This window comes from Seriola dumerili, unplaced genomic scaffold, assembly GCF_002260705.1.
Source record: "Seriola dumerili isolate Sdu_G_001 unplaced genomic scaffold, Sdu_1.0 BDQW01000449.1, whole genome shotgun sequence".
NCBI lineage: Eukaryota > Metazoa > Chordata > Actinopteri > Carangiformes > Carangidae > Seriola > Seriola dumerili.
This window is the reverse complement of record NW_019174704.1, coordinates 7,565,891-7,577,478: the sequence shown is the minus strand read 5'-3', so window position 1 is coordinate 7,577,478 and position 11,588 is coordinate 7,565,891. Positions and strand designations below refer to the sequence as shown.

General features: G+C 38.7%; 1 protein-coding gene across 2 annotated transcripts; it reads right to left on the bottom strand.

Annotated features, from left to right (window-relative positions):
* Positions 1–388: 388 nt before the first annotated feature.
* On the bottom strand, positions 389–9,249 carry LOC111234355 (ras-related protein Rab-6A). Of its 2 annotated transcripts, none has more exons than XM_022762392.1 (8): positions 8,895–9,249; positions 6,680–6,738; positions 6,512–6,565; positions 5,748–5,853; positions 5,329–5,440; positions 4,866–4,959; positions 3,104–3,170; positions 389–1,960 (listed from the first exon to the last, which is right to left on the bottom strand). In XM_022762392.1, the coding sequence occupies exons 1-8, from the start codon at positions 8,962–8,964 to the stop codon at positions 1,896–1,898; spliced, it is 627 nt and encodes a 208-aa protein (XP_022618113.1). In that variant the 5' UTR covers positions 8,965–9,249; the 3' UTR covers positions 389–1,895. The 2 variants fall into 2 exon arrangements, with proteins under 2 accessions (XP_022618113.1, XP_022618114.1); XM_022762393.1 differs by lacking the exon at positions 4,866–4,959 and adding an exon at positions 3,827–3,920.
* Between the last annotated feature and the right edge of the window lie 2,339 nt (positions 9,250–11,588).

The following is an 11,588-nucleotide window of genomic DNA, read 5'->3' as shown; positions in this document are numbered from 1 at the left end:
ATTGCCATTAGTTTCCCCTGTGCTTGTTCTGCAATGACAAGTGGAAATGTCTGCTACAAAACCTATTAGTCCAGCTCCAGCATATCACACCTGCAGGGGATAACCAGGTTGATTATTGTTGGTCAATGAGTACGCGTGACCGTGGATCGTTCTGCTCCATGACCACTATAACACTTTTTAGGCCTTGCTCTTAATAATAGTGTTAGTGTTCTGTTCTGTTCCTGTGGTTCACACTGTGTTGTAACCACTGAGGCTGAAGACTTAACAGAAACAGATCAAAATCTCTGCAGTACTCAAGAGTATGTTATCTTTGATTTATCATTTAAACATTACAAAATGCCATGCAAATCACATAATCCACATCTTACAGCTGTCAATAACACGTGAATTTCAGCAGCGGTGACAAGTGTATTTTTATTCTTTCATTTAAAACCATTCCAGACAGAAACGTTAAGGACTACTTTGCTATACAAGTCAGACTCTCCTCCATAAGTTCACAAAAAAATTGCACAGTTTTATCAGTATGATCAAATTTTCATTTAGAAGTGGTGGAGGGAACAGCAGACACTCTACTGATTCTGTTAAAGATGGTCCAGATGGATGCATATTTTATTAGTGATTCAGGACTCATACCAAAAGTGAAGATATTAACAGCCATAAAAAAGAAACATGAATCCAACAGAAATAAATATTACAAGTCATTGTGGATTAAATACATATGTAGAATAATAACTAACAAAAGATCAATGCCAAAAAAATAAAATTGTTCGTAAAACATCATACCAAACTTAATTAGATAAACCCAAAGCCGAGGAAGCCCTCTACAATTAAACTCCAAAAGCATATATCTCCATATCTAATGTTTATGGTGGGTTTCATGATTATGACTCTTAATATATGAGAAAATCCTCCTCAAACACTATTATCAAAGAAATAGTTTCATCTATGAAAGCTGTGGTCTTTAGAAAAAAAGAAAGATCTATCCAAATAAAAAGAAAATAGAAAATGGAAGCCAGGGTAAAAATAACCCATCTCAAGGGACTAGTATGGGAAAAGAGAAAGGACGGTAATGTGGATGGTGTAGTGGTAGTGTTAATCTTGTATTAGGAGTTGTGTTTGTGCTGGTTTGTGACTGTGCGGTTTCAATGCGTTGACTTGTCATATTGTGCTGGTACATGTTGGGAGAACTGTGAGTCTGCTGATACAGGCACCTCAAAGCACAAACTCAGTTTAACATGCCACCTCCAACTTGTGTGTGTGTGTGTGTACAGTACACTTGTCAACACTGAGATCCCCCAAATATGTTATTGATTTACTTTAACACAACCTTTTCCACATATTCAAGATGGGTAAAAGTAAGAACAGTTTGTTGATAACACAATTCATGAATAAAACTTTGCCAATCAATTGCAACAGAACAAATTATGTTAACAAATGCACACAGCATCCACATTGTGCCTATCAAGCTTAAAGCAATATTTAACTTTTTAAAGAATATTCTCACTCTTAAACACATACTTTGATTTAATATCTTTAACACACATATTCTTTCAGTTTGGTTCAGTCATCTTTAGACACAAACTAAAGCAATATGATACCATCTTCGTTTGAAATGACAAGACAACAGGAGCTCAGTGAAGAAGCCTGAGCTCCAGCTGTGTAAACTGTTCCAATATATGTATTACAGCGCAAATATTCAATTTAAGTGATTTATGACTTTCAGAGCATCCCGATGAGAGTGCAAGATTTCCACAATGGCGAGGATAATGGATGTAGTGTTCTCTTTCAGGATTGGGCACAGAGGTGGGTGTAGTGAGGGGTACAGATACAGAAAAACCAACCGGGTTTGAGAAAAAGCCAGTTAAAGTAATATTTAGCCATGGCTTAGGCCAGCATTAGCAGGAACAGCCTCCTTCACTGACAGGTTGCTCTGGTGGCTTCTCCAGCTTAATGTCAATCACTGAGGGGGTTTAAGAGTTAAGGAACATCACGGAATGGGAAAAATACAAAAATGTTTAAAATGTTTATGAGAGTTGTTAGTTCTAAACAAAACTAGACAAGTGCTTTCCAGACCTAAGTTAATAGAGATAACATTTTAAAGTTGTGTACATCAGATCTGCAGAAGGCACACTGGTGCTGAAACATCACCTTATGGAATAAAGTCTGCGCTTCATCACCATCAGAGTGCTCCAGACTCTTTGCAAGTATTTTTGCTTTTTTACTGACTATGGTTATTTAGGAGTCTTGAGCAGCTGAGCACACCTCCATACAGTTTTAAATGAATTAATTATACAAAAGGTTAGCTCTTATTTGAGAAAAAACTCAAAAATTATAAACCTTTGTGAACACTACCATTAGGGCTCGGTATTTCTTTCAGTTCCAGCGTCAGTGAAATAAACAGATTTGAATACTTAAGATCTAAATTAAATATTCTAAAATATTGATCTTAATCAGGAACCATCTGATCAATGAATAAGTAAACAAGACTTTTTGCCTAGTTTTCAATACTCTGATACATTATGGTGAGATGTGATGTTTTTAGATGTTTTTCCCCCAATGAAACTGCAGGAGAAAATTAAAATTGCAAAAATGGTCCGTCTTTTTTTTTTGTAACCTCATGAATTTATGAATTTATCACATAGAGCCCCCACCCCACGATTTCTGCCTATGAAACAGTTTCATTACGAGTGAATGATGAATGAAATGATGTTTTCTGTCTTTTCATCTTTAGTAATTAACGTGTCTACTTGTGGGAAACTATGATGATTTTTGATCACATTTGCAGAAGAGTTGTGGTGATTGGACAAAAATGCAAGGTTGCACAGAATTCATGGGGCTTGGTTGAATTTGCTGCGAGAAGACACAGCTGAGAAGACTTGTTGCAGGAATAATTTTCTATCAAAGTTTTTATATTTTACTGCTGTGAATCCAAGCGGCTGACATCTGCCGTCTATAGGAGCATCCAACAAAACCTTTCAGTAAAAAACCCAAAACCCTTCAGTAAGTAAAACAGGAACTATCCATATAATATGACATAAGAGAGCGAGGAGACCTCCTGACTCTCTCCTGTCATGACAGACACTAACATGTACACAAAGGATACTGTCCTCTCTACTCTTGTCCTGTGTGGTGTCCATGCCAGGGAGGGCGGCTGCCACACGACGGAAAAGCTGGAGGGAAAGAGAACCAGACGTATTCTGTCAGCAAGGTGAAATCAAGATAACGTGCTTTGAATATTCCCTTTACATGATTTAGCACTTGAAGCTCATACAGAGGAAGACTCCCTCACAGAGCTTTATAAAATTTGATTTGAATTAAGCAGCATGTGTTTGAAGTACTGCAAGACCATAGTCCTGCACTACAGAAGAAGTTTGAAAAGAGGATGTAATTGTGGCTTACTGAGACCTTCCATTGATAGAGCTTGGAGGATTTTAAGTGATTGATGGATTCACATGAAATTTAAGAAAAGTGTGCTGAATGTATGATGATGCTTAACATAGCCGCCCCCCTCTAAAAGGCATCATGTAGAACTAGACTTCATTACATGCAGATTTCCCAGCAACAAAATGCTGTTACTGTGCTAATCAGTGGAGTGGAGAATATTGGTTTGCAAACCCTGACCCACCTCTAGGGCTGTATGATTGATGGTTGGCCGATGCAAATCATTACTTGTAGCAGGTGGGGGAGAGCTTGAAAAACAAATCCACACATCTCACATATGACCAGAGGAAGCTGATGTTTGAAGCACACATGCATGTGTGAGAGGCCAATCAGAAGAGAGCATGAGCACTATGAACACACACACAAAAAGGTGCACACGCTCTACCTGTTTGACATTGTAGCCTGTCTTTGCACTTGTTTCAATAAACAGAACATTCATCTCTTTTGCTCTCTGTTCTCCCTCCTCTGTGGTTATCTGTCTGTGATGAGCCACGAAATCCCCGTACATGACACACAAACACCCACAGGGACACGCACATATCGTCACAGACATTGACAGGAAGACAAAGGGAAAAAAAATACAGACTGTGATTATATTGAAGTGGATTAACAAGTCGTGCCCCTTCCTGCTGCTACTGTCACCTTTGCTCAAGACCAAAAGTTTCCTAATAGAGCTTCTGGCTGTTCATTGTGTCAGCTGAGTTCCACAACAGGAAGAGAAGGCATTATGTAATAGTTGGGCATTTTGCAGAGAGTTAGATCTAACAAATGCTACCATTCTAATGTGTGTATGGTCAATAAGTAGCTGTAAGCTCCAGCTGGTTACCTTACCTTATCACAGAGACTGGAAACAGGAGCAAATAGCTAGCCTTGTTCTGCCAAAAGTTGACAAAATCTGCATACTACCACCTCTAATGCTCACTAACTGACATGTTATGTCTTTGTTTAATTATAAACCCAAAGTGTAAAAACTTTCTGTTTTACAGGAGGTTATGCACTAGATTATTTCTGGTCCTGAAACAGTTTCCAGGCAACCAGTGGAGACTTACTGGTCCCAAGTTAGCTTTAGTGCTGGTAGCCTTATTTTTTTCCATGTTTGGACAGAAACTAGATGTTTCCTCCTGTTTCCAGTTCTCATGTTAAGCTAAGAGGCTGCTGGTTCTAGCTACTTATTTACTGTACAATGGTTCGACTGTCAGACAGAAAAAAACCCATTTTTTCCAAAATATCAAACTATTCCTTTAGAAATATGGACAGAAAATAAACAATGGCTTTAAGATCCATTTGCTGGAAGAGCTAGTAAATTTACAAAATGCCTATTTTAGAGATCTAACCTCTGATTTCGACAGGTGACCTTTGGAGGTAAAGCCCAGGCGGCAGAATTTGCAGCAGGACTACAGAGCACGACTCACACACACTCTTACCTGCTTTACGTTGTAGCCTGCTTTCGCACTAGTCTCAATAAACATTACATTTAGTTCTTTGGCTTTCCGCTCACCCTCTTCAATAGATACTTGCCTGTGGTAGATAGGGGGGTTAAAAGATGTACAGCCAAATACAATGCAGCATTAAACAGGCAGATAAAGTGGTTCACATAGTAGATACTTTCAGATGTAATATTATTGTATATCATAGCTGACAACTATGAATTTACTTATGAGCTTGATCGTTTAAAGAGCAAATAATCAGTATCTAAGGGAGGACATCTAGGCTGAAATAAAACAGTCAGAGATAGCTGAGGGCAGAGATAACTTGCTGTGATTGAGTGCTGCCTCAGGAAGGGCTGAGGAACTCAATATTGACGGGCCAGCAGTAACAATCAATGGCTTCATTAGTATGCTATTAATGGAGAGAGCCCGTTTGCAGGAGGAGGTAGGAACAGATTACCTTTTATCTGCAAGGTCTGTCTTGTTTCCCACCAACATGATGATGACATCACTTCCTCTCTCCGTTCTCACATCATCAATCCATTTTGTGGTTTGCTGGAAGGAATTGACATCTGAAAGAGAGATGATGGAGAAATAGGAAGCAGAGCATCAGTATTGGGGAGATAAAAAGCCTCAGCTGTAAAAACAGGTGAGTTTTTGACAAGAAGATTATCAGGAAGTAGAACTACAAGTTATACACATGGTCTCCAAGTCTGATGAATAAATATGGAATTACAGGATTTTTAAAATCAAAATGAAAAGTGTGGTTGAGTCACATTATATAACAAACTTTTGTTTGCTGTTGTATTTAAGAGGATTTACAAAAAAAACAAATTACTTTCTGAACATTAAAAACACAATATGCATAACACCACCTACTTGTGATATCGTACACTACGACAGCAGCAGCAGAGTCTCTGATGTAACTCGGGATGAGGCTGCGAAATCGCTCTTGGCCTGCCGTGTCCCACAACTGCAACCTGATCTGTGGGGTAGTAGGGGGGAAAGGATGGGAGGAGAAATAAAAGGGAAGAGAAAGAAAAAAACAAAAGGGATGAAAACAAAACAAGAAAAACTGAGGTCAGAAATGAAGTAAGTTATGGTGACAAAAAGCAAATTCAAAGGAAACTAAATGAAGTCAGATGAATTGGAAAAGACAGAGAGAGGCCAGAGATAGAGAGAGTAGTGCATGCAGGTAGTGAATGACCACCAGAAAGAGCAAGCTGTCTGGGCCCACGGGGAGAAATAATCACCCTTCACTTGTCATCAACCCTCCTCTCTTGATCAAGTAAAGTGTTTAATTTCAAAACAGGAATGGAGAGAAGAAATGGAGGGGTAGGAAGGAGAGGAAGAAAACTTTTGTTGAGGGAGGAAAAAAAACAGAGAAAGGGAGGACGGTCCGGGGAGTACGCCAACCAGCTCACAGTGTGTGTTTGCTAGAAAGAACATAACTAAACTGTTAATAAAACAAACAAACAAACAAACAAAAATCCTTGTTAGAAATTTGTATGAGTGCCCATTAACATTCCTAACACCAAAGCCTTACAGTCACTTGAAGAATTTCCCCAATCTGAACAAAGACCAGCATAACCAGCAACAAAATTGATTGATTTAACATTATTAGTGATGAAAATGAAACTTACTGTTCTGTCTTCAAGGTACATTGTTTTCGACAGGAAATCTATTCCTATTGTGGCCTGAAAATAGGTTAGAAATAGGTCATTATTCATAGCTGTCTACATTACTGATGATATTAGGATAATGTGGACTTTATGAATGATGATTAAATCAGGTGGAGGTGTTTGTCTCACCTGGTAAGTGTTGTCGAAGCTGTCATACATGAACCTGGTGATCAGCGAAGTCTTTCCCACTGAAAAACAAACAGAAACAATGGTGCAGCTACAACGATCACACTTCCACTTCAGTTCTGATAAACAATCAGGCTGATAAACAATGATATTCAATTATCAAAATTGTTTCAAATTTGTTTTCTGTTGAACAACAATGGGGGCTAAATTAAACCCCAGACGAATAATAACTGAATAATTGTTAGAAATGAAAAGGTTTCTTACTATTTATAGGCAAGACATTATTCTCAGTGTGGTCAAACTTTGACATGAAATGTTCGCAAATAACAGAAAAAAGGAATTATCTACTGCAAATTACACAAAGCTATAATTAAGAACCCACATTAAGTGCCAACATCAAAATTGTGTGCAGTGCATCAGCCACTGATGAAGAACCCTTTTAATGGACTGCAGCTGACAGCAGCAGGTCATGCAACTCCTGCTCCCTTCTGAAAGTTCTTAACCATCAAAGGGTGTGGTGCACAATCATTTTAAGTATTTGAGAAGAAGTTGGACAGTTGAGGAATGTAGAGGGACAGGAAGGGTTGGGAACCAGGCTCCCCATTTAATTCCCTTCTAAGATGCCTTGCTGTGTCCAACCCAGCTTTGAGGATTTTTGATCTTCCATATCTATACTGTGTAGCTATCATGTCATTTACCACATTCTAATAAGATTTCTTTTGACCTTGCTGATATTTACTGGTAAAATGTTACTTTGAGTGCATCAATACCAAAAGAGACACTCACACAGTTGCTTTGAATACCCAGACAGGGCTCCTCAGCCTCAGACTATTTTTCTGAGCTCAAGTTACATTACCAGTTACACTGTGCATCAAGTGATGATGACATGGCCAAAGCCAACACTGCTGTTTACAAGGCTACAAGGAGCCACAGCTGATCACAGGCCGTAGTTAACAGCAAATGAGAAACAGTCACCTTTTCTACACTACCTTATCCCGTTTCTTCTCTTGAGATGCATCAATTAGATCAGCTGGATCGCTTTTAGTGCTGATACCGATGTTATTATGCAGATAGGTTATTATCAAACCAGAAGATCCAAATTAAGCTTAGTTTCTTTAGGCATGTCACATAAGTCTACATACAATACAACATAGGCTACTAATTCTACTATCCAATCTATTATTTATGGCACAACAGGTCACCAACTGTTTTTAGCACTAAAGCAAGACTTAACCTCATGTAGCCATACACACAAATGATCCCAATGAATATGAAGCAGTTAGGTACACTGATTTTAATTGAGGGTAAAGAGAGAGTAAGGAAAGAGTACTACATATTAGTACTTCTTATCAACAGATACCCTATGTTGACGAATCAGAATCAGTATTTGGAGAGAAAAAGTTGAATCGATTCATCCCAAGTCTACATGAAGCCCCAGAATCAGCTTACACTTCCCTATGCTTTGAGTTGGCATGCCAAACACACAGCTGTGGAAACAGTGAGAAGGCCGTAGAAGCACGTATTGAACTATATAATCAACGACCCCACACCTTTGCCTTTGAAAACAGAAACTGGACAACTTCCCTGCCCCCCACCCGTTTCTTCCTCTACAAGTACACCCTGTGTTCAGTTTGGATTGAGAAGGGGGGAAATGAGTAGGGAGTGTAGGAGTGCCACTGGACAGGTTAGGTAATTAAGATGCATAACCTCTCAGCAGAAATGGACTTTAACCGAGATTGACATCATTCTTATGAGCACCGCAGCATATATTATAACTAAGCCTGTAACTGCAGCCTCTATATAGGAAATACAAGTAATATAATTAAACTGAATGTACTTTTATTATATTAACCAAACTGTTTGTCAATGTAAGTGGCACTTGTATCTTTCTTCTAGCCTTTGCTGCCGCGGTTAAGGTTGTTATCACAGCTTGGCATGCAAGTTAGCTAACAGACGAGGAAGCCAGTTTCCACAGACATGACTTATCTAGAAGAAGTTAAGTTGCATTTGTCTGAATCCAGCGTGGACAAGCAGCCGGTAACAAGTTACGGTGTCGCAATGCTAACACTGTGCCAAGTTTAACGTTACGCAGCTAATGTTGGCTAGCTAACTGGTTAACGCTAATCACCCGACTAACCCATCAACTCTAGTGTTAGCTACATCTCCTCCAGAGCATAATTCATATTCGACAAATTTTTTGCGTCAAAGTCAGACTTACCACTCTGTTCCCCGAGAAAGACCAATTTAAATTTTCTTAAAGGGTTTCCGAAGTCTCCGGCCGAAGACATGACTGTATGAAACAAGCCCTGGCGTTACTTTTCGGGAGCTCCCCTGCTAGCCAGCTAATACTAGCTAACCAGTTGTTGTCAGATATGAAAGGTCCGGGATCCGCAACGTTTCAACAGTTTTCCAAACCTCTACACAGGCCAGCTGGCGAGGCTTCGTTGTCTAAAATCACCCCTTTAAGCTTCGATACACTTTTGGATAACTCACTAACTACAGCGGCCAAGTTAGCATTAGTGCCAGTTCTCTGACATGTCTAGACCACTACCAGCTAGACTCCCCCGGGCCACTCTTCTTCATACACAAAATTAACACTGACATATTGTTATGCTGCCCTCTACTGCTGGAGAAAACACACACACACACACACACACACACACACACACACACACACACACACACACACACACACACACACACACACACACACACACACACAGACAGTCGGTGGCGGAGCAACGCGTTGACGAATTTAAATCAAAGGACACTAGTTCAATGATAAATCACTCAATTTTGATAAATCACCTCTATTTAATCGGTCGGACACAGCGGGCTAAAGACTAAACCACAGAACCAAATTTGGCAAGAACTTGTATCTTTATAAACCACAAGAGGGCGTAATCACCCTAACCGCCATATCTCACCTACTAAGCAGTTTTAATGATAATCTCAAATTAGTTGTCTCGGGAGCCTGAACGTGTCTGTTACATGTTCTATCTATCTATCTATTTATCTATCTATCATACTATCTATCTATCTATCTATTCTATCTAATGCTTATTCTATCTTATTCTTATCTATACTCATCTTACTATCTATCTTATTTCTATTTTATTTTTACATCAATCCCTGTATAATAAATATATATGTTTAGTGTAATTTCCTGATATAAAAATTTTATATAGCTAATACTTAGACAGGAAATGCTTAAGCTTTGCCACTTCTCCCTTGACAGTATTAGGCCATTTTTATTGAAGTTGAAAGAATGGGCACCTCTTCTTTGTTCAGGCCTTTCTATTTGAGACATCACAGGAATGTGCACATGCATAGTCTATATTTGCTATATTTATGCCAGGCTTTGGCCAGAAACCTTAAAACACCATGCAACTGACATTAATTATCTTTGTGAAAAAATAAAAATCACAGTTATGGGTAGCAGTATGTGGTGTTTAAGAGTGAAAATCTAACTTGTAAGGTCTGTTGTGTCAGACACTTTTTAAATGGTATCATGCGTGAATATTTACAGGAACCTATTCCATTACCTCGACTAATAGCTCATCGGACAGCTGCTGTCCAGAAGGTTGAAGCCCTGTGGCAAGAAACAAAGTTGATTTTGAGTTTACTTATTCACGCCAAACACAGACTAATAAATAAAAATGCAGGTATTAGGGTTTCATGATATAATTTAATAATGATTAATGATCAATACATTATTAGCGTGATTCATGTTTTACAGATTTGTGATTGCCTTTTTAAACTCGACTTAGTATGATATTCATTACAAAAGCTTAATACTGGTAGAGAAATATATAAACAGTGCATGAGAAACACACAACACAGTTTCATACATTTTTATTTAAATTGGTCTCCACATTTTGTTTCATAATGGATGTTTTCTTCAGGTCAAGACAGAGATTAATAATCCAGTAATGAGTTGAAGTAGTAGGGATCTGGCTGTAGTCCTGAAAAAGCTAAGGTAATGCTCTTTCTACTTGCATTCATTTGAATACTTAACCCTATGACCAATCTAATCATACTCACATTTATTAATAATCACTTCCTTGATTTTCCAATATATTTTTGAGTGCCCTTGTTTTTGAGGATAGTGGGGAATATTTTAACTCTCACATAACACTTATAAACATGACAGCCTTAAATACTGAATCTATTGCTGTAAGATATGTACAGTACATAAGGACATAATAAGGGTAAATGGTTTAACAAAAACCATAATTTATGATATCAAACCTTAAAATCAAACTGAAAAATAAATTATTGCATTGTTTAATTGTTATTAAAATGTTTAAATGTCGATCCCTGCGATAGGATATATGACAGATATAGTAAGATGCATTGCCAGATAATTTTGCACCTAGTATTATATATCAATGGTGTACAAAGAAAGGCAATTGGCTTTTCCGTCGTTTAGGATTAGGGTAGGTGAGTATGCGCTAAACCTTGTAATGGAGAAGAGGGGGGAAATGGAGCGAATGAGGAAGAGAAAGAGAAGATGGGAGAGGAAATACATAAGGTTATTGAGGGTTGGGTCAGGGTAAAATGAGGTGTGTTGTATCACCAACTACACCCAGTAATGAATGAACATTTTAATGTTAATCACTGATGTAATATGTATACCATGATGCATTCGTGATGTACAGTATGGGTGGTTTATCGCAATGCTTCACGCTTGCTGTTCTAGGTCACTGACAAGACACATCACTTGGCCACTCTCTCACTCATGTGGCCACTCTCAGACTCTGAAGTCCTTACAGAGGGCCCAACCGGCTGATGGCCTAGTGCTCTTCAGCTGCTTGCTTGTGGCAGACCCAATAGCCTCACCAACCACAGCCATCAAACACCCATTGGCCTGCCCCCTCCTGCTCTCCTCAACAGCACTCCTCTACACGCG

Coding starts and splice junctions, on each gene's coding strand:
- LOC111234355 (XM_022762392.1), bottom strand. CDS start 8,964: ATGTCTTCGGCCGGAGACTTCGGAAACCCTTTAAGAAAATTTAAATTG. Junction 5,441..5,747: donor CGTAGTGTACGATATCACAA/GTAGGTGGTGTT, acceptor TCTCTCTTTCAG/ATGTCAATTCCTTCCAGCAA. Junction 4,960..5,328: donor ACAGACCTTGCAGATAAAAG/GTAATCTGTTCC, acceptor TATCTACCACAG/GCAAGTATCTATTGAAGAGG.